The sequence below is a fragment of the Acyrthosiphon pisum genome, chromosome A2, assembly GCF_005508785.2.
Source record: "Acyrthosiphon pisum isolate AL4f chromosome A2, pea_aphid_22Mar2018_4r6ur, whole genome shotgun sequence".
NCBI classification, from domain to species: domain Eukaryota; kingdom Metazoa; phylum Arthropoda; class Insecta; order Hemiptera; family Aphididae; genus Acyrthosiphon; species Acyrthosiphon pisum.
In genome coordinates, this window is record NC_042495.1 from 5,454,747 (window position 1) to 5,478,657 (window position 23,911).

The following is a 23,911-nucleotide window of genomic DNA, read 5'->3' on the forward strand; positions in this document are numbered from 1 at the left end:
TATGGCAGATAACTTCAATGTTCGATGTCTTGTTAGCTATCTAGTATTTTATATCTGTGGTTTATACGCATGCCCGCCACACTACTATAATGCCGCGCAGAGGACCATTTTTGTTGCACCGAGTCACTGAGCGGAGTGACTCGCTCAGACAATTAAAAACGAAAATATCCCTGGATTTGGTATGCAACACCTCCCCAAGTGGACTCGATGGTCAGTTAAAATGAAATAAGTATATATAGTGGCTCCAGTCGCCAAACTCGAGGTCCTCCGCGTGACATTATAGTAGTGTTGCGGGCATGCGTATAAACGTAAAATCGAACATTTTGGAAGGCCATAACTTCGAAACTAAGTGTGTGCAACAAATTCTGATTGCACCATCGTTCTTAACTCGACGAGTTACATAAGTTTCGATAAAAATTCAAAATGGCGAGGGAGAACTAAACTGCAATCATACCCATAATCTTTACAATACAATAAAATTCATTACATTTTAATGAAATATTCAATTATTAACTAATAATATAGGGATAAATACAAAATTATTGTATACAGCTGGAAATTTCATATTATATTTATGCAAGTTACACTTATAACTTACAATGAAACATAACATTTAATATTTTCATAAATAAAAAGAACTAACTTTATTTTAGCATAGGTACATATTTTATATTAAGTACCTAGGTTTGCAAGTTGAATAAATACTAATAAACCGTTATTCATAAGATGAATAATCATTATATTTTTTTAACTTATTTACTCACTTTTAAAAAATTTAATATTGTTAGCTTTAACATGATTTATAATATGTTTAATAATAATATTTATTTTATTTATTTTTTATTTTTGAACAAAACATAATGTTTACAATCTGTATTTACATGTTATACAATAAGTAAATGTGATGGGGATTGATTTACAGGAGGGGGAAGTTGCCCATTGGTGACACCCCGTGTAATTTATTTTATAAACTTATCTTGGGTATCTATTGGTCCAGGATTTCTATGGATGTGTGTAATTTGAGTTAGGGGCACACAATAGGCAACTCATCGTACCAATCGGCTAATGGCGTTATCAGAATTCTCTTATCAATTGTTGGGTCTCTTGCTAACTTCACGCACGTAATATATTATCAACAACGTCAACCAAATATATTCAAAAAATGTACAATACACAATTTGTACATTGAGTTACATTCTTTCGTTTTTGCTGATTAAATTTTTCGCCAGTATTATCGTCTGCTGAACGTTAAAACAAAATAAAATGGAAAATTTATCTATACCTACGTTAAGAGTACTATATAAACATTACGTGAACTGGGTCAGTGCACATCCAGAACGAACAACAGATCTAGAAGCTTCAATAAAGTGGATATCATACTTTTTAGCTGGTATTTTACTTATAAATAATATAATCCAATTATTCACTATAGATTAGCGCGTATTTGCAGGTCGAATCAACAACTCGACATTACTATCCGAGCTCATATATTCCATGTCCAACTTCATGATGTTATTTAATGATCAAATTATATTAAGTACTGCCAAACCTAACTCTGTAACTGTCAACAATAAAGGAAAGAAAAAAATATTTAGCTCCGAAAATATCAAGCGTTTCATTACCACGGTGGATTATGTTGAAGTTTTTGTAGAAATATCCGCTAAAAAATTATGGGGCACCAAAGGAAGATGGATTATTATTGTACTTTTGCAGACCGTAAAGTAATTATTCAATTATTAAGCTTTCTTTTTATTCACCTCTTTGAATTAGGTTATGAAATAAGGTCTACGATTAATTATATTTATATGATTCTTAAGGTTTTCTGTAGGCGCGGAGTTCCTAGCTGCATAGTTTATATTGAAATTATTTCATATTCATAAATGCATAATTCAATTAAACTTGTACACAAAAAATATTAAAGAATCAATTAATTTTATTAATAACATAGATGATTACATTACAACTTCCTCTTCATAGTTTTCCATATTAAGATAATTTTAGATTCACATTAAAAATATATATTTCAAATAACAAATGATATAAAATATAAACTTAGTAATTTTAATTTATAAACAATATTATACACCCCTAAGTGCTTTTGTATATATTTTTTAATATTATGATTATTTTGATTTTTCACCACCAACACTCATAAATGAAAGGTATGTATTCCAAGCTAATGACACTATTTGTACTGTTAAGACCCTGTACTGTTGTGGAACAATAGTGAAATTAAATGTCTGTACAGCTGGCCAAATCTATAAAAAAAAATTGTAGTTCATATTAGTTAATATAAAAATAAAAATTATATTTAACGTTTTTACCAAGTAACTAGTAAGCATGACTTTTACATAGTTATCTTCTAGTTTATTTTGTATTTGTGGCCATTTGTCTCCACTGAACACTCTACTCATAATCATTACAGCTCCATTAATAATTGGCGATGCAATCATTTGGTCGACTAATATTTTTTTCGCTACTATTGGTATTGTGTTTTTAGTTCCTAATCTGTCCAACGTTTTGTACCACATAGTTAGTGTAGGTCCAACCGCACACCCAATAGATGCATAGCGAACCGTACGTAACCAATCGATTTCATCAGGTTTGCGCTTTTCTACTGCGCTTTGAGCCATTAAATCACCAAAACCAAACAATAGACCTTAAATATGTAATGAGCATAATAATTATATTTATACACAGTTCTAGACTGGTTACATACCTGTTTGAACGAGGTTGGTCCGTATTGGATATGTGTGGCTGTAAAATCTGTACCACTTAAAAAAAGATGCCATTTTTAGTGTTTTTAGTAGGCTGTATGGTTTGTATTCTACCAAGTCGAAACTGATTACTGTTAGTTTTCACTGCGTTATGTTTAGTTTGATCAATGTCCTATTTGCTTACGATTTTAATAGCCTGTACAGATCAATGTTAAACATTTGTAGTTTTCCAATTTTTTGATTTAGTTCATTAAAACAATGTATGAATATGTAATAGATTGTTACCAGAGATGGTGACCACCAATTTTAATTCGATAACTTACCTAATGCCTATTAATCATAATAAATTCAGTATTCACGGTGTTAATAGTATTCAAAACTGTTCTGATTGCAACTTGTTGGTAGGTAAGTTTCTAACCGGTTGATTAAATTTTATCGTCTTATCTAAAAAACGTTGTCAGCGCGTATTGTGTACAGAGCGTTCCGAATGAGATTGTTATATTACTGTTTGTAACCCAAAACAACACTGTTATGATTGTGATCGACACGTGACGTGGCCACGTGGGGGTGGTAAGGTGATTATTATTATATAATATTATTTTCGTCATAATGTCTTATTTGTGTAATTACAAATTCAAAATAAATTATTTTTGGAAGATCCTCAGTTATTCATAACTACCACTAACCACTAGGTATGCATTATAATATACCTATATTAACGTATCACTGATGTACCTACCAAATATGAATATTCGTATCTACTCGATAATAATATATTCGCTCATAGACTCACGCCTAACATATTGTTCAATTCATGTACATACCCAGGTACTGCATATTATTTAAATATGTCTTAGTGCTTAGCCTATTTAATTTAACTTTCATAGAAATGTCAACGATGGCTTAAAATTTGACTTGATATTAGGTAGGTCCCTACTTTATACCTATAATTATAATTTGTCGTTTTGCAGTTCATAGTATGTTATTGATATACGTATTAAACTTACCTACTGCATAATAGTATTTTGTTGATTGTTACGATATCAGCAGCTGTAATCTGCCATTTTTAAATCATACCGCTCTCCTGTCAAAATCGAGCTCAATTAAACTTAACCGGTAATAGTCAGCATTGGCTAATCCTTTATTTATAATGATCTCAATTAGCGATTTAGCTATTGATCTCACTATATATAGTAGTGTACGGTACATGGAAAATCACTAAGCTGCGAGCCCTTATACTTTATAGAGAATTGCTGTGGTTCAAACCCCCCCCCCCCCTAAAAAAAAAAAAAATTTTTTTGCAAAAATATGATACTATATAATGTTATAATTTTAAATATGTGTGTTATCATTTCTAAATTCCCCCATCCTGCCCGAAATAGATTTCTGACTTTCCGTGGGCGCCTGGGCTAATTAGGCAAGTCAGTGGCGTGCAACATAGGGTCCAAGTGTTGCTCGGGCAACACCTTAAATATGGGTGGGTGGGTATCAATAGATGAAAAAATAGATCATTTTATAGGTCGGTATAACAGTATTATGAGGGGTAGGTCTCCTAAAATTATTTGAGCAACACCAATTTTTTTTATGATACACGCCATTGAGGCAAGTAGTGCCGTTTTGGGCATTTCGGCTCATAGTTAGCACTAAAAAAAAAAAAAACGGATAGCCCAAAATTCAAATGCCTAATATTATATATTTGTACACCTTTACCGGCATGGCAGCGTTTCATTGTGAAATGTCAATGGAAACGTTGAAATGATACAGTAATAGTTAGGCAAGGTACCTCATAGGTACCTGAATTCCTAATTAAACTATATTATTATTATTATTATTACATCGGAAAACACTGGCGTGTTTAGGAATTTTTCATGGAGGGAATCCAGCTAATTTTCCAAGCGCATTTAAGTGAGGGGCTCCGTTACAGAATATATTAATAGATATATTAGATGTTTAGATAGGTATTTATGGAGGAACCCATGGACCGCTTACCCCGTAAATACGCCATTGTCGGAACAAATTATTATGTCTGCAATTTGTGTTAAATGGTAAAAGGTACAATTGTACATGATAAATAGAAAAATAATTAAAAATTAAGTAGGTAATAAAAATACTATTTTTTGTATACCTACGTTTTATTGTATTGCGACGACTAATTTTACAGATGTATGGCGCGTTTGTACCTGTTGCACGTGCACAAACTCCACATACTCGAATCTCCCCCAATACAGCCTTTGGATCGGAAATCTGTGGGCCTCAAATGTAACGATGCTCTCGACGGAGTCATAACCTTACCGTCGGGACGAACCCTTCGCAAACTGGACCATGGTAATACAACAATATACGCGTTGTAAAATTAAATTATTATTATTTCTCATATTCTTAGTACTTAACCGTTTTCCATTTGCATTTTCAGCTCCTCCGATGAACCGGCGCACGTGGGAAGCTCCTCCGAGGGCAGACAGGCTCAGCGGCGGCATTCCCAGCGGAACTCTGAGCGACAGACACATTGTAGCGGAGGTTCGATACACATCACATGATTAATATATTACAATTTTAAATCATTATACCTACTTCAAAAATCTGCGGGGCCTTGTTAAAATTAGTATTGGGGCTGTGATTATAATGAATTAAAATAAATTCTAGGAATTTAATTCAAAATATTCATTGTGCATTAAAAAGTAGGAAATTATACACCAAAACATGCAAAATTATATAAAATAAATTCACAATTATGCCTAAAATGTACAAATAACCTATAATAAGTTATGCGACAATATTAAAAATGTATTTAAAAATTTTAAATTAATTAAGTATATTATGAAAAAAAGAATGGGCGTAATTGGAAAATATTAATTCAATAAAGGCGTTAAAATGTTTGGGAACTACTGAGCAGATCATACCTGTTGAAATTATTTTATTTCCACGTATGTTAAAAATTAATAAAAAATTATTGATAATATTAAAAATAAAATAGTATCATTTTTATAAATGAAACTACAGACCTCACTGTGATGTATAATAGGTGTCGAGTGTACCTTGTCATTGAGTAGTTAAGCATAATGATGTGTTGAATTTTAATTAAATCATAAGACACAAAACTGATTTCTAAGCAAAGTCAGCTTCTATTTCTAAGAATATTTTATAATTTATTTTTTTATAAGTAACATGGTATATTCAACTAATTTTTGGAAAAAACATATCCACCACAAAGTTTTTAGGTCTTTGGGGGAGTCTGTTTTACCATCTTGAATGGGCCTTTAATATGCATAAAAAAAAAAAAACAAATAATAGAAATTTAAAAATAATTTTATAAAAATAAATTTGCAAAATTACGATGTGTGACTTGTAATAATTTTTTTTATCATTATTCTCATTTAAATTCTTTCCCTTTTTGATTGAATTTCAAGTGTCAATCTCAAAAAATAAGCTACTTATTTGTCATAAAATATAATATAATTATATTTCATAGGCAACTTAAGCCAAAGCTTAAGCTGGACTTAAATTAATGTATAAGAATTTTATTTTATTTATAACAGGCCTCAAGATTTGCTCAAATTAAAGCCATTTCAGATACCCGCATAAATACGCTACTGACTGGATTCAATATAAAATAATAATATACCATTATTCTACACCAAGATAATATAAGAAACCTGAAATAATTTAACATTCAAACTAATTTTGTGTATATTAACTTGGTACACAAAAGTGAAAATTAAAAAATTATAATAATCACACTTTCAGACACAGATTTATTATCTATATCTGTGCTCTCAGACATAACCGAGTTCTGTGTACGCTTATATAAATAAATATACAAGTACATAATATATGAAATTTGTAATTGAAGGTTTATACTTAAAATATTCACAATTAGCATAAACTTTTAATAGTTATAAAATAAAATAAATAATATTATTGATTAAAAAAATAAAAAAATAGACATCCAAATCAGTAACTAACATCTTTGGTAATTCTTTTAGTACAACTTAGTTAAGGGTAACACTAAAATAAATTAATATGTACGAATGTACAATGCAAATTAAATCATACTTTAAGTTTGATATAACTCACGTGTACAGAATGCCTAGTAATACTCTTTTTATACCCTGCAATTTTTACTGTTTAATATATTTTCAACCACTAAATTGTTTCTTTTAAACATTGAAATTGTTTTTTTTTTTTTTTATGAATTATTAACTAGTATATCAGGTTAATTTAAAATTAAAAAAAAATACTCTACACCATTTGCTCGGAGTCTCTAAAGGTTTTAAACGTTTTATTATTTCAGACAATGTACATAATGAAACCAATTGTTCACTTGGGCAGTATGTGCGTGTTCGGAGAGAAATCATGGAAACCTTGGTTGATTTCCATAACAATTGAATACATTAGGTAATAATTGTGTAAACCGAACAATAATTGAAAATATTTGCATTAAGTGAAATATTTCAATTGTAATTATTTTTGTTTTATGTTTTAGCCTGCAGCGATTAAAATCCTTCAAAAATCTCACTCCTCAGCAACGTTTGGTATTGTCAAAACGATCACTAAATTTGGTAATGTATTTAGTGAGATCACCATTCTTCGAGAACTATTCAGAAAAACATATCCGTTTATTCTTACACTGGTTTGTTAACTCAGTGCCGTTGGTTGGCCCACTCATGCGGCCTTTCCTAGAATACATGAAACAATGGCAAGAAACATATTTTTACCTTTGGTCTGTCTAACACATATTTATGGAATTTATGTTATTTGGTTTTATACATTTTTATAAATTAAGAAAAAACATTGTTTAGAGGGTTACTATTAAATTATTGATCTTTTTTTTATCGGTATAATTGTTATGGTATGTGTTGTTGTATACGGTGATTTTTTTTTATATATACTACAATATAAATGTTTTGTAGTAAATGCTCAATTACGATGTAATTTATTCATTTAAGTTTTGTAATTATTTACTATATATATTATATACCTACTATTTTCATTGACAGGGTTCAAGTGCCTTATATAATATTTTACTCATTTAAAAATGTAAACTAGAAAAAACCAAACAATGTATTGATTAAGATAATTTATTGAAAGTCTTCATTAAATTAACGAGGTGAGAAAAATGAATCCCAATATAATTTTACCATATATTATATAGCTGTTATTTTCTATAGGCCAGTTAAAAATAAACATTCCAATATGATAATTTGTACTTTAGTTATTCTAAAGATGTATTTTTTGAAAACATGAATTAAGATGTATATTAAGTATATCTCAATTAATAATTTGCAATTATGAAGCAGTTTATAAAGAGATAGTACTATGAGTTAATAATAATATAATAAAATAGATCAATTTGAGGTATAATAGAATTTTGAATTAAATGAAGTTCTATAAGTTGACCAAGCCTATAAATTATGTGTATGTGTATAATATATAAACCAGAACTTTGATTTCAAAAATATCTTGTAAATTATTACATATTTTCATTCAACTATTGTGTATTAAAGACTAGAGTAAAAAAATATAAACATAGATTATAGACAGTGCTTGAATTGAAAAGTATGGTTCGCTCTTTTTTTAAAAAGAATTTTATCCGTACCCCTTCTATTTATAACCTAATCAATAAGACGTTTAAATATTCAAGCACGCACGTTTTTTTTTTAAACTTTTGCATCGTTATTTTTTCTTAATTCAAGCACTGAATTATATTACCAACATATTATACAGAGTTCAAAGGCTGAAGTTATTCAATTTTATAATCTATTTTGGGCATGCACAGTGAGTGGGTTTAGGTTCACCCCTCCCCATTCATCTCACTAAATGTTTTCAAAAAAAAATTTCTGTTGACATGAGTACATAAGAATGATTTGTTAATTAATTTGAAATATGTTCACCCTTCTAAATTTATTTTTGTATAATATTATATGCCTGACCTGCTAGAAAATTAAAATTTAGAACTGATTAAATTATATTTTTATTATAATAGAGGACAGTAAAGAATTCAAGTTACCTATGACCCCGGAATAAAACAGAAATCGCAAATTTAAATTCAGCAGATAATCATGTACACATGCAAAATATATACCATGCTACTTCCTGTGGTAATCATGAAATTTTATTTTTTATCATTAAGAGGGATATAACTGTAACCACAGGCGTTGTATATGCCCTGCAAAGTTGGCAAGTTTATGAAGATAATTAGGTTAAGTTAAATGAACACAAAATTGTTAAGTTAGAAGTTTATAGTTGACAAATAATAAATTTAAGTCAATAAATAAACTATGTAGTACGTAATTGACAAATTACCCATTAGTTAAGTTAATGCCCACCTCTAAATGAGTGTAGCATAGCAAAATATGATATACATATCAGATTTTTATAACAGTTTATTTATTATTAATATTAGAACAAATTTACTTATTATCGAATTTGTAGAAGAGAATATCAACTATGCCCGAGCAAAGAGTTTTATTTCACATTATATTTATTTCAATATAAGTTATAAGCTGTCAGTATTTTTACAAATTCATATAACTTATTTGAAATAAATATATGAAATAAAACGCTTCGTTCGGGCACAGTTTCATTTTTTCCCCTACATATTTGATAATATGTGAATTTGACACTAATATTAACTATAAATAAACTGTAGTAAGATAGATTGATAGGCCAATCAAGAAATCTCCACGGTGGGAAAAAAAGTTTTTACTTATAAAGTTTGTATAGAAATAATATTAAAATGTTTTGAGATCATAATAGTGAATACATGTAAATTAATAAATATTAATGCAATAGGTACCTAATAAGCATTACAAATGTGTTGGTAGAAAAAAAATAATAATAAAAAATCATAGCATATACATTATAATAGCCAATTAATGATTGTGATTTGTGGATAAAATTGTGTTATTATACGGTAAAGATAACGTAGTATAAAAATATATTAAGACAAGAAATATAATATTTTCTATAAATATTAAAAAATGTGACACGTATTTTGTTCAAGTTCAAGTTCGGAACAGCTTAACATTATCTGACTACCCCAAGACAATCATAGTTATTAAATTATTAAATATTTTACTAATTTAGAGGAGACCAAACAAATTTTAAAATTGGAAATTAAGAAACACCTTATTGTATGACGTGTTAAAAAGCAATAAAACACCGTTTTTGGGGAGTAAAAGAAGGTATATTTGCAGTTCAAGGGCGACCGAGGACCAGTTTGATTCATATTTACTGGGCCAAAAAAAATTGCCAATCCGCCTCTCAGAACCCGGTACGTAGAATTGCTATACTACTTGTGTATAAGATACCACACATGGGTACAAAGTCCTCTTAATGATTGTTGCCAGTTATTTAATTTTCCATCTGTACAATTAATGGGTCATAGTAAAAATTATAAAATACCAATAATGTATACATTTCATTTTTTTTTTCTTAATGTAACAACAACAGTTTTTAATAATGTATTGTCGTCATTCAATCAATCAAGTTCAAGATTAATTAGACCAATGTACCGAAAAACACTAACACATTATGTAGTACATAATATTAAAAATATTTATTGAATTACGCTGTGTAGAAACATTATCGAAAAATAAATTATATTATGTCCATCTTTACTCAAACAAATATATACAAATTTACATTTTATTCTGCAAAAAAAAAACCTTTTTTTTTGTAAGTTCTCAGATTTATATTTTGTTATCGTTTGTGTAACACTCTATTAGTGATATATATTATTTAGTACATATTATGTTAAAAATTAAATAATTAGCTTAGAAAAGTTTGAATATCAATAAATGATATTCAATATTTAAGTTGGCTATGAGAAAACCATTCAAAATGAATTTTGTTAAATTTTTGAATAGTTATTGATTATGAAGTAAAATATGAACAGCACTACAAAATATAAGATAACTTCTAATTAAAAGAAAAATATAGCAAAAACAATATTTTTATTTTATACAATCGGGAAGCAAATTTTTTAATTAATCATTGAAGATATATGTTAGTACATAATGTTTTTGAACCCAGGACAAAATGTGATCCGATCTTAACAACACATTTAAAAAAAAAATTTAAAAATCAGTTACATGTTCTTTATTATAATTATTCATCATCGACAACGAGTAGAGTCAATGTCAAATGAATTGGCGGTTTGTGACTCTAACATACCTACTGCTGATACCACAAAATTATTTAATACAAAATGCTGAGTACCTTTACCTGTAGGAACAGAGTTTTTGTGTGTGAATGTTATTTAAAATAAGCAGTTTTGATTGCTTAGCGTCGGCTGGAAGGGCGGAGTCACCAAAGCCAATGCATGTAACATTGACTAATAGTATGAAATTTAGAATGCCAGTAATTTTTTTCAGTATTCATTTTTATTACATTTTGTCTTTGATCTTGAGACTTTCTTAAATCATATTTAGTATCTCGTTTAATTAATTTTACATTAACACGTGCAACAACATTTGATCAATTAGAATTAAATAGATCATACATGAACCAATGCTAATAATATTATATTATATTATATGTACAAAACATAACTAAAAAAATATTAAATAGTTAACAGAGTATTTTTTATTTATTTTTACAATCTAATGGCAAATTAATATTTGTATAATAATAATTAATAAGTATTATTAGTAAATGTTTCTTTAAAAAATACAATTAACAACAATTTATTAATAATAATACATTTCCATTCAGAAAATAACAATAGCATACCCCATTATTGTAGTAATGGAATACTATTGTATTTTAATTAGTGACATAATAAAATGGAAATAAATAATTTAATTGAAAATCAAGTTAATTATTTACTAATGTTTTAAACTACATGTTATATCTGGCTCAATAATAAAATAATTAAACATTTTCAATTGTTCAATTGTTCCTTATGCATTATACTAAAAAGTATCAAGTAAAATTGTTTGTCATATTCAAGTTATTCATTGTATTGATTCAGATTTTGATTTGATCTAAAAAATCATGATTTGGAACATACTTAAGATACTCAACACACGTTGATCACTCCTTTGTGTAAATAATAATAATAATAATAATAATAATAATAATTAATAACTGATTTTAATTAAATGCTGTTAAAGTAAATATGTAACTATCTACACATTTCTCTAATATATTATAATTGATAGAGTAGATAATGCCAGTAAATAAATTATCATTTAAATTAATGGAGTATTAAGAAAAAAAATTGTTTAAAATAAAAATATCTGTTTCTATCTACCAATAATTGTTCCCTCAATATAACAATAAACTTTTTTTCATTAAATAAATATAAATTAACAAACAATTTAAATTAAAAACAACCATACTCCAAAAATATTATTTGGATCACAACATCTTTTTTGGCAGAGGAACAGACAATACATAGAAGTCCATATACGTCATTATTGTTTTCTTTTTTAAATATATTATACATACTATTTGATATTTAAAACTAATCAATCTGTTTATGATACTGATTCTACATAATTGGCTGGGTATAATCCAACTCGGCCATCCTTGCGTCCCTTGCACCAGCCTTGTTCATCTTCATCTTCTAATTTTTCAAATAACTCTCCTAAAATTAAAATTTGATTTTTATTACAACTAGATTATTTTGATGAAACAATCAATTCAAAATTCAAACTGTTCTTAAAATTATTTATTTTTACCTTGTTTGAAACTGAGCTCATCTGCTTCGGCACCCTCATAATCATAGAGTGCTTTTACAGGTACACCGGGCTCACCGTTGTCCACAAGCGCACCATCGGGACCAACTCCTTCTTCCTCATCCCATTCCTCCTCCTCAAATGGGTTTGAGTCTGGTGTTTGGCTATTGGACGCTCCATTGCTTTAAAATATATAAAATAAATAGTTATAAATACATAAATAAGAAAAGTTAGGACAATTATATCTAATCAAACAAAAATATAATTGTATCGATTACATAAATTATTAGGTTTTTCAAATGTATTTATACTACAAATTAAAAGGAATTTCTAAATACAAAGGAAATATGGAACATGTGTAATCGATCTTACCGATTAACACAGGTATGTAAGGTCCGGTGCACGGCCCCTTCATTAGGAATCTAAATGACACGACATTTAGGTGTCATTTACAAAGAATAATAATTGTTGTTTTGCTTAGCTGAAATATATTTTTATTTTAGTAACTCACGTTATCGGATGTGATTTTGTTCCATTTGATTTGTCTGTTGATTGCTTATGGTCGTCTGTATTATCATTTGATCGTGATAACGCAACAGTTGGCTTTTTGCTATTTATCTTAGGATGAGTTGTATGCAAATCCTAAAAATATCACAAATAAATAAAAATGTGAATAAATCAAATATAATAACAAAAAAACCTAATAAGTTAATAATATTAACAAAGATTTAAATAATATAAGATTAGTCTCATACACTAATAACAATCTTTCTAACTAACATGTAAAAGTTAACTAAAAATGTAAAAAATGCACACTAACATTTACATGCAAATCTTCGCCGACTGATCGTTGATTGATTAATGTTATTGTTCCAGCAGGTATAGATTCTTTGATTTTTCCCTTGGATATATCCCGGAACTCTTCTATATAATCCTGTAGAAGAATAACACGACAACACACATGCACACAAATTAGTTTTTTGACTTAACTACAATTATTATTAAAAATTAAATCAAGGCAAAACCAAAAATAAATTATATATATATATACATCTAGTAAATAAATCAAAAATGGCTTTCTACAGTTAAAATAACGAAACAATAAAACAAATTATTGTGTAACTTTACAAACCTCAAATAAGGGCCAATTCATGGCCATATTGACACCGTGGTTATTTGACCACCACCGTAAATCTTTCTCGTGATCGGCATTATTGATAGTATGATAAAACTCTTCATAAATCTGGGGCAATCTAATAAATAAAAACAAATTATCAAGATTTTCATTCAAAATAAGTATAATTTTGTTAATATTAATATCTTACACAGGGTCTTGAGAAACATTTAGGCACTTGTGTATTGTAAATAGCGTGTCTTTAAAAAACTGTAACCTTCTAGCTTCTGTTTCTTGGCATCGGTCAAATACAACTGTCATATCTTCCATATATTTTGGATTGTATGCATTTAATTCTTGTAGAGCCATTTCATACTTTTCTTTGGCTTTCTGCACTTCTTCTTTCGATTTGGCTACGCGGTCTTGCATTTTTTTTACCTAAACAATTATAAAGTTAGGTTATAAGTTTTAATTAAATACATTAACTAATAAAATAGTGCGCTATCAACAGTTATAATTTTACTTGATCCATAGATAAGGAACTGTCAGCGGATGCATTTCGTTCTTGATTTGATGCTGATTTCTCTGCCTTACATGCAATATGGTACTCATTTTTTGTTTTGTTAACCTTGGTCAATAGTTTGCACCAAGGTTTTTGAGCTTTTTTAAATGATTCTTCCATTTCTTTTCGTTCTTTTATGTGTAAAACAGTCTGAAGCAAACAATATTAGTTTAATTAGTAAAAGTGCATGAAAAAGAATTATCACATTTTATTTTTGTATAAGTCAATATTACTAATAAGTAATATCATTAAGTAGAAAAACCAAATATTTAGTATAAACTATAAAGCAATAAAAATGTACTGATGTGCATACCTTATGATAATTGTCTTTTTGCCACGTCTTTACTTGTTGCATTATATCATTACACAAGTCGTCTTTCACTCTTATGTGTAAATCACATAGTCTATCTGCTTCAACTAGCACACCTTTCCAAGCTGCTTCTGTTGTTCCATATTCAGGACCTTTTTCAATAATTTCATTCCATTTCTTGGACCACCCTTTTAAGCTCTTGGAATATGCTTTTTCGATATCTGATCGTTCTTGTATGAGGGTAATAAGATCATTACATAACCGATAGCCATCTTCGATACGTTTAGTGGTGCGTTTATGATTGCCAGGTTCCCAAAACGAATCACTACTTGCTATTAACATATTGTCATCACTGTGATGTGACATTTTTACTGATATTTACCTAGACACAATAATAGTTTTAATTAAAGCATTATCTGAATAACATATGATTCGGGGTACTTAAAACTGATAGGAGTCATCAGTAGTTACATCATTATAAAATTAATTTTTTCCAAAGAACATACTACACACATGTATACAACAATGGATAAACAATTATGCAATTAATAACCACTTATAATGATACATTTTATAAACATTACAAATTTAAATACAAAGTTTTAATGATTACCTAAGTGGGGCAAATAAATTATAGCTGTTGTATTCAAAGTGAAATTATTAATTTTAAATTTTAAATTGTTTTAAATATTTATCCAGTTTATCAAGTGTTATACGTTGTTTTTTCTGTCGAAGATAATTTTTTTTTATTGTTTGTGCTCGAATTTTATTACTATACTTTTAGGAACGATTAAAAAAAAAAAAACATGGAAATATATTAACCTAAGAGATAACTAAATAACTTCTATAATATACTATAGGTACAACGACTTTTCGAGGTTCGTTTTACAACAGTATAGCACATAATAACATAATGTAATATCTAGTTTTAACGAACGCCTTAAATAAATCAGTATTATTCATTATTGATACACGTGTGTTAAAATATTCTTGGCCGTGCGGCTGGCTAAAGTAACAAATCGTATTTCCCTCTATCGTGTATAGTAAACGGTAATACATAAGTACTAAGTGCATAATACAATATCATCATCATTCATCATCATGACGAATGATGTCATTTGGCAATTGGACCGTTAATATTATTATGCCGTACGGGTACGGTAGCTTTTCTCCGCACGAAATCCATCCAACAAAATATTGTGATCGCGTATATTCCCATTCTATTCATTCATCCCCGCCACACGCGAAAACTACGTCGTCCGAAACATTGCGGTAGGACGAACACAATATAATAATAAAGACTGTAACTCTATGATATTACTGATATGTTTTTAATATAATATTGAACGGCGCGAGAATATTAAGTTAATTTATTTTTTATTTTTTTTGTTACCTAATATTTAATACTATTAGATACGATATCAACGTTCACGACCGGACAAACGGGAGGTTACCTATCTATATATGACGTCGTGTAATGCACGTATACTCGACACTGGCACATACTATAAATATTATGTACATAAGCGTGTTTAAACATATAAAATAGGTATCACGTTGCAATTTGAACGCCAGGGTTCGGTTTTTAAATAAACAATAAGCGTATCTATTATGACTTATAACGTACGTATAAGCATTCGCCATTTAGCACCAACAACTAAGATACCCGCGAAAGTATAAAAAATAAACTCAAACGACAAAACATCTCTTATAATATAATAATCAATTTAAAAAAAAATAGTTTTACAGCCAATTTAGATACTGTCTATGCGATATGCGTGCTATGCGATACTTGATTATGTGTTGGTAGGTACTCGTAATGCTGCAGCACTAGAACATTATAATAGTGGGCTAAATGTATAATTTACAAACTGTACGTGACGCCACCTACTACTAGTACTTAATACTTATACAGTTATTCGATTATTACAGTATGCGCACCTATATTTTACACAATTGTCAATTCGTGAATAAATTAAAACTTTGTTCTAGTCGAAAAATCATTATCATCCTACATTCCTACTTAGTATTATTGGGTATCTATAGCTATAGCACATAGGTGCAATAACAGCTATTTAAATAACAAGTTTATGAAAAATTATTTTATTTGTGTATTTGCTAGTATAAATTAGCATACGGAGAACTGCCCAGTAAGCCCATAGCCACTAAGAGGGAGGCATTATTTATATTCCGGTTCATTTACGTAGGTCAGTGTTAAATATTAATGGGATGTACACAAGCATATTATAACTCTTGCGAAAACTGAGTTATTAAATGTTATGTAATACAAATATACATTATACATACATGTATGTTTATATTACAGTCGTAATATAGGTTAATAAAATACGTAAAAGGATTCAGTTTATTGTCAATGGATAAAAATAATACAATGACGACCATGGACCAACGCTTTTCAATATAATATTTTAAACGGATTTTATAAACGATGTTGCCGTTTAAGTTTGTTATCACTTATCTATAAGGCAATTAATATAAATTAGACTTCCATGATGATCATAGTTCGGAAAATATATGTATCTATATACTCTATAGTACATTAGTACCTAAATTATATATTATAGGAATATAATCGAGCCTCGAAGAATAAAACATTACATTTCGTAACATAATAATTAAAACTCAATATATATTTTCCCGTTGAATTCGAATAAATTTAATTAGTTTGCATCGTTAACTCGTCAGATAGACATTTAGGAAACTCAACGGAATGGAATGCACCGTGAGAAAACAAACATACCGTTGTTAAATATAATACGAAATAGTAATAAAGGATACCAGCACTATACAAATATATACCTAAATCATAATTCATAATAAAATATAAATTATAACGGAAATGTAAACGTAGTACGATAGAATAAATTATCCTTCCAGTGTAAACATAGATTTTTAGATTTATAATGAATTTTCGCCTTTAATAGCAGAATTAAAAATACTTATTTTAAAATTCTAAAAAAAAAACAACCAATGCCAACATCATAATTAGGTAAATTGTAAATGTAGAGTAAAACCTATACTAAAACAAAGTTCAAAATATTAAAGTCAAATTATGAAAAATAAAAATAAAAATTGACATTACTAATTAATAATAATAAGTTCAATTCGTGCAAAGACTATCTGCGTATTAAAAAGTATTTTTTCTGATTTACAAATAAAAATTACATTTCTACGAAAGATAAAACCATTTGTTTATGGAAATCTATAAACAGTAAAAAATATCACGACAATAATATAATTAGATAAGTAGAACTAACATAATAATTGTCTTCAACTGTAAGAATCAAAAAATGTAAATAATAAATCGATTTTCTCCAACATAATTAAAATTATTAATAAATTATAATCATATGTTATGTAACAACTAACAACGCGTACTTTTCAGTTTTCATGATTACAAAAGTAGGGGGATTGAAATCGTAATTCTGAATTTGTAATAGGCGAGAGTAAAAATAATAATTAGATACCTTATAAATTACATTAACCCTAATTGAAACGTTTAGTGAATCAAACAATGCTGTAATATATAATATAACAGTTATATATATTATTCAAAAATATGAAAACGATGAAATTTGTAAGTGTAATTACAAAAACGTTAAAAACTATTGATTAAAAAATTTAATTATATTTTTGGTCTTGGGATCACCGAAAATTAATAAACTAAATTCTATACACATGAGCCTATGATTCATACCTAAGTCATGGCATTATGAATTTATATTAACATATTATATATTTATTCTAATTTTAGGCATAAAATATCAGTTTTTTTAGAGTGAAAATTTGAACTTATGTTTTTATTTAATTTAAATCCAGTAAATTATTAAAAACAACTAACATATGTGTCTTAATATTGAAATAATTATTTTAGGTGATTACTTAATAATAAATAGTCATAAATATTAACTAAGCATAAATAAATAGTATTTTCCTAGGTAAATATAATAAATAATAATTAATATAAACTACTGGTTAATTAAATAAATGTTTAATTTATTAGGCATTGGATAGCATCAATAGTATTTTAGGAAGAATATGATCATATATGATCCTCAATGGAATGTTGATTAGCTTGCAGCATATTTGGTCCTTGACCCTCTAGGCCACACCCAGTCTAGTGTGTATGAAGAGGCCTCTTCTTATATCAATGTATAAAAAAAAAACGTGCTAATACAGATCAATTTATTGATGATATTGCATTAATGTTAATAACTATATTGGTAGGTACCAAGATACTAATTAGTAATTACTTATAACAATGTTCATTTTTGTTTCAATGACTACCTATAATATTTAGAGTAAGACACTAAGTCATCAGCAATGGATAATATAAACAACTAGGGTTAATGTGATATGGCAGTTGTATACATTATTTTTTTTATCAGTCTAGGAACTTTAAGTATGGTCTTACACTCTTACACAAGTCAACTGTTAATATGGGATACCTTTTTTAAATGGCAAGAGTTTTGTAGGTCTTCTTTTTTTACAATCCATTGTTTGACCTTATTGATTGTTTTAAAAAGCATACACATAATAGCGATTATTTAAATTTTAAATATAATAGAAATAAAACTGACATTATATGTTTAGTTAAATGTTAAATAGTTAATTAAAACTAATTATTAAAAAAATAAAACAGTAAAGTAGGTACCTAATTTAATTTATTTGTTATTTACTAGGTAACAGTTATTAAAATTGAATCAATTAAGATTTGGTCGAGGATTTGGTTTGATCTTTAATCATTTTATTTAATATTCAAGCAATGTATTAATTATCATAATTGTACAGGAAATCAATCTTAATAGATTCATAAATCATAGATATAAGTACAATTAATGCCTATATGTTTGGTTTAAACAATATAATATTTTCTAGATAGATACTAGGCAATAAATTATGTATATTTTTTATTATTTAAATTCAACATTAATTATATTTAGGTACCTATATAATATTTAATAAAATGGCTACCTATAATTTTTGTTTGATAGAGAATAGTTTGCACAAACTACATATTATTAATATTAATCCAGGTTCACCATAACAATAATAATTAAATACAATGTACAAGTAAACAGGTTGTTGTTTTCTCCAATAAAATTCCAAATTAGTTTGTAAAGTATACATCACACTGCCTAGGTACAATACTATAAAAATGGGTATTTCAATCAATTATAAGGTTAAACATTAAAAACAAATATTATACTATCTATACTACAAACAAAGTGCATCGTTTTCTTTATACAATCCTATTTAGTAATACTTCATTTGTTTGCTTATAGTACACCTATGCATACATTCTAATGTAATTAAAGTTAAATTTGATTTAGAAGTAAGTACCTAACTGACAAATATATTCCACACAAAAAAAAGATTTTATTTAAAATGTAAAAGTAATAGAATAAGTACATATTACAACATAACCTATCTGCTTTATATTAACCTAAATTTAACTAAGTAAAGTCCTAATATTTAATATTATTATTAAGTAATGCACAACAAGTTGAATAGTTATATTATATCATATTCTAAGGGCTGTTCTTACAATGTCGGTTTAAAGCTAACCGGCCAAATTCTGTTGGTAATAAAAATCTGTTATCAGTTGGTTAGTATTAATCAACACTTAACTGGACATTGTAAGAACGGCCCTAAGAAGTAAAATAGTGAAGATAATATAAATCTGTAACAATAGCACAATCATAATCAGTATTAATCGAGTATTAATGAAATAAAACTTCTATATACCTAATCATATAGGTAATGAATAACAGTATAGAATCTACAAATAAATACCTTTGATCTTTTAAATTAATTACTAGACACAGTGTATCAAAGAATATTGTTAATTTACAAAATGGAGCAACAGTGCAAATAGAATAGCGCATAGGTTTTCAGGTAAAAGAAATAGAAAGTATTCATAATCAAACGAGCAATCCAATTACTTACAGTTACACCTACTAAAATATATTCTCAAAAGGGCAGTACATAATATTGTATTTCAGTGTTCTATGAAGATTTTCTACAACTAGTAATCTTTAATGCGCCAAATTGAATACCTAATATTTTGGCTAAATTTTTTCGGTTCTTACCTCATAAAGATTAAGTATAGGTAAAAGTGACAAGGATGACAAAAAAAATACTATTGGTCTTATTTTTATAATATGTTACCTACTAATATTTTATTTAATAACTTTTAAATGTTAACTTTATTTTAGCGGTACTTTACTTATTATGTTTCTATAAACGCCTTATCAATTGTCTCTGCCATTTCCTTAATATGAATTTTAAATAGATTGATGTGAAATGTATACATAGATTAAAAATAAAATCTCAGGTATTTATCGATAGGATACTTTTTTATCAACAAATAGTATTCTTTCGCCAACCGAAACTAACAATTAGACAGTACTATTTCGGAGTTTCGAGCCAATTGCATTTTTTTATGTTTTCCAGCCATAAATCGGTAGCCAGGTATATTCGATAATAAATCGTTATCGCGTTGGTGGGTCGCGAAAAAAAAACAACCTACCTATATACAATATTCATAGTAGTTGGTTCGCACACCTAGTTTTGCACCGAAATCGTGTCTCCGCACTCGTTAATAAATTACACAGTGGCGAATATCGTGTTCGGTAGATATTAAGATATATCGAAATAAATTATTAGTACCTAGCTGGTTTCCGGACAGCAGATAATTTCGCAGGTGAATATTATCATTATTACCTGGTGCGCAAAGCGTCGTTGAGCGATGACCGTGGTGGCTGTGCGGACGGGCCGACTGTCCAGCTTCAGGGATCAGGGACGGCCGATCGGGGATTATATTTCACTCGGCAACAACACGACTCTCCGCACGACAATAAAACGGTCATAAAAATATTTGACGTTCCGATAGACCCTCTTCTTTATCAATCCGTTATCAATATTATTGACATGGCACAGGTGTGGGGGACTTCCTCACGTCGTCACGGCATATCATGTTATTTTATGGCATTGTTATTAACATATTTACCTACTGTAATTTTTAACACATTATTTCTTTTCACTGTCAAAAACGGCGAAATCCGGCACCCAACACGCTCGGCACAACGAAGAAAAAAAAACCGTCGGCGGTTACAATAAATAATAATTATTACAAATTACAATATATTAGTAGGTATTTACTATAATAATGATATAAAATCCAACGTTCGAAGCACGACGACGGCCGTACCGGTCCGACTGTGGTGACGCCGAGTAGTGCCGACACAGAACGAACGGGCGGCGGCCAGATGACGATGCGTGGACACGTTCGCGCGGTACGGAGGTATTTTTTAAAACATTTTCATTTCCTTCATTCTTGCTCTGCCGGCCGATTTGGCTCCGACGTCTTTGCCAATCGCGCGCGCCATCTACCGATGGACTTGTAAACATGTGAACTAGATGGTTTATATTTTATCTTTATGGCTATTGGCTATATCTATATGAGGAATCTATATCTGAGAACATTTTCCTTTAAACCCAAACCTTGGAAAAACCTTAGGAATATTCTACCATTAAAATGAATTTCTTACTAATGGGAACAATATTACAATAATTTACAAGTTATAATAAAATATCATAGATAACACCACTCCCATTTCAAACATAAAAATATATACGGGTACTTACTATAATATCCTTAGGTATTATTGGTAAATTAGTTAAAAAAGTAAATGCTACTATTGATACCATATATATTTTCAGAACTTATATGAAAACATGAAAAAATTTAATATTGTCATATTGACCTCTAAAATATCTTTTGCACAACATGTGCTACAGCGCGCCTACCGACGAGATAAGATACACAACTGATGAAACTATTTGGTCTATTTTTTGAGGAGAAAAATTGCTCACAAAAAACCGAAGATACCAAATATTATTTAAAAGGTAAAAACAATAGGTAGAATCCCTTAACAAAACAAAAAAAAGGTGGGCAAGTGGATTTCGCTCTGCTGTACAGTAGGTTACAAGTGGGTCACTGTTTGGATGGTGTTAAATTTATATTCAATGATATTATATCATTGAATAAAAAAAACGATTCTGAGTGAAGATGGTCAGTCAGCCTATGATATTACTATTAATCGTTTAAGTATATTTGATGATATTATTGTGAATAGTGAATAAAGTAATTTAGATATCATAACCTATTTATGTGGGACCTTGTTTTAAATATTTAATCCTTAGCTATAAAAGTTGAACATTTTATACATTTTTAACTACAAAATAATTTTTAAATTTTATCAAAATTTGAACTTTCATCAATGCTTTTAAAAAAAATTGTGCAAATGTATTATTATTATTTTTGAACTAGTAACAATAAAATGTAACAATATATCAGAAGCCTTATATTACATTTTCACGTTTTTTACCCAATAAATAAAATTTTATTGACAATTATAGAAAAATAAACTAAAAAAATCCTCTCAGAATCTAAAATATTATGCTTACAATACCAACCAGATAACATAATCTAATCGCAATACATTAATACCCGGTTGCACCAAACTTGTCGTTATCTATCGTTATAATTTGAAACTTTTAGAGCATTTCTTTAGTTCTTCTATACCAGAAAACAATATGACAGACCAAAATAATATTTATTTTTTTTTAAACAAGTCTCGTTGTTATTTAACAATACACTCCTCGATTCGCTTATAAAGAATTTGATATTAATTTTTAACCAATCTTATTCTTCTTTCTAATTAATTTAATTCAAACATCAAACTAGTTTCAAAATTACTTAACTAGCCTTGGAAACAGAAGTAGGTACCTACACGTGGGTATACTTTCCTATATGTATAGTAATATACTAATATAGACAATAATATTATATATTATTGTATATATTAAATTGTATTATGCGGTTTATTGTTTATATCTGGAACTTCCTATATAGGAAATGTGAGTGTCTAACGAATAACGCTCAACGTACCAAACCCATCAAAAATATTTTAGAAAACTATTATATTTAAATTATTAAATTTTTTTACTTCCTCTGTTCAGTGGTAGTTCTGTAAAACATACGGCAGGAACGGCAGCTGCCAGTAACAATTTTATTGATGCCTATATTATATAATATAATATCAATTAAATAATAAATGATTAGTTATAACTTATAAGTATTCTAAGCTTAAATTAACTGAGTGGAGAGGCATAGGATTATGTCACGAAATGTAAAACTAATGTCTATATACTGCTCCTCAAAATATATGTGAGCGTTAATAGTTAATATATGTGTAAGTACTAGATTCCTCGGTTCTTACTTAATATTTATTATTTGAATATAGAGTATAATATACATAGCGGTAGCGTAACTGCAGATATAGAACTGATAATTAACTTATAGTTAGTTGCATTCATTAGTTATATTTGTTTTACACTATGTATACATAATTATAAGTTATATTAAATATTAATTCATAATAATCATAATAATATATTCATCTTCAGAAAAATATTTTGTTTTGTAGGTAGTATGAA

General features: G+C 28.3%; 3 protein-coding genes across 5 annotated transcripts; 1 reads left to right on the plus strand and 2 right to left on the minus strand.

The window, feature by feature from the left end:
- Positions 1-1,153: 1,153 nt before the first annotated feature.
- Positions 1,154-7,638, plus strand: Pex16 (peroxisomal biogenesis factor 16). Its single transcript, NM_001163109.1, has 6 exons — positions 1,154-1,390; positions 1,451-1,721; positions 4,879-5,042; positions 5,131-5,234; positions 7,009-7,112; positions 7,201-7,638. The coding sequence occupies exons 1-6, from the start codon at positions 1,264-1,266 to the stop codon at positions 7,445-7,447; spliced, it is 1,017 nt and encodes a 338-aa protein (NP_001156581.1). The 5' UTR covers positions 1,154-1,263; the 3' UTR covers positions 7,448-7,638.
- LOC100159092 (mpv17-like protein 2) lies at positions 1,914-3,188 on the minus strand. 2 transcript variants are annotated; one of them, XM_008182616.3, is made up of 4 exons: positions 3,041-3,188; positions 2,720-2,913; positions 2,325-2,659; positions 1,914-2,258 (listed from the first exon to the last, which is right to left on the minus strand). In XM_008182616.3, the coding sequence occupies exons 2-4, from the start codon at positions 2,790-2,792 to the stop codon at positions 2,124-2,126; spliced, it is 543 nt and encodes a 180-aa protein (XP_008180838.1). In that variant the 5' UTR covers positions 2,793-2,913; positions 3,041-3,188; the 3' UTR covers positions 1,914-2,123. The 2 variants fall into 2 exon arrangements, with proteins under 2 accessions (XP_008180838.1, XP_029345362.1); XM_029489502.1 differs by lacking the exon at positions 3,041-3,188 and having other exon boundaries at positions 2,720-3,034.
- Positions 7,639-11,082: 3,444 nt separating the features above from the next.
- On the minus strand, positions 11,083-21,722 carry LOC100167977 (protein kinase C and casein kinase substrate in neurons protein 1). 2 transcript variants are annotated; one of them, XM_003242998.3, is made up of 9 exons: positions 21,134-21,722; positions 14,390-14,768; positions 14,038-14,226; positions 13,726-13,952; positions 13,533-13,653; positions 13,221-13,334; positions 12,912-13,042; positions 12,404-12,582; positions 11,083-12,309 (listed from the first exon to the last, which is right to left on the minus strand). In XM_003242998.3, the coding sequence occupies exons 2-9, from the start codon at positions 14,750-14,752 to the stop codon at positions 12,200-12,202; spliced, it is 1,434 nt and encodes a 477-aa protein (XP_003243046.1). In that variant the 5' UTR covers positions 14,753-14,768; positions 21,134-21,722; the 3' UTR covers positions 11,083-12,199. The 2 variants fall into 2 exon arrangements, with proteins under 2 accessions (XP_003243046.1, XP_029346865.1); XM_029491005.1 differs by lacking the exon at positions 13,221-13,334.
- Positions 21,723-23,911: the final 2,189 nt, after the last annotated feature.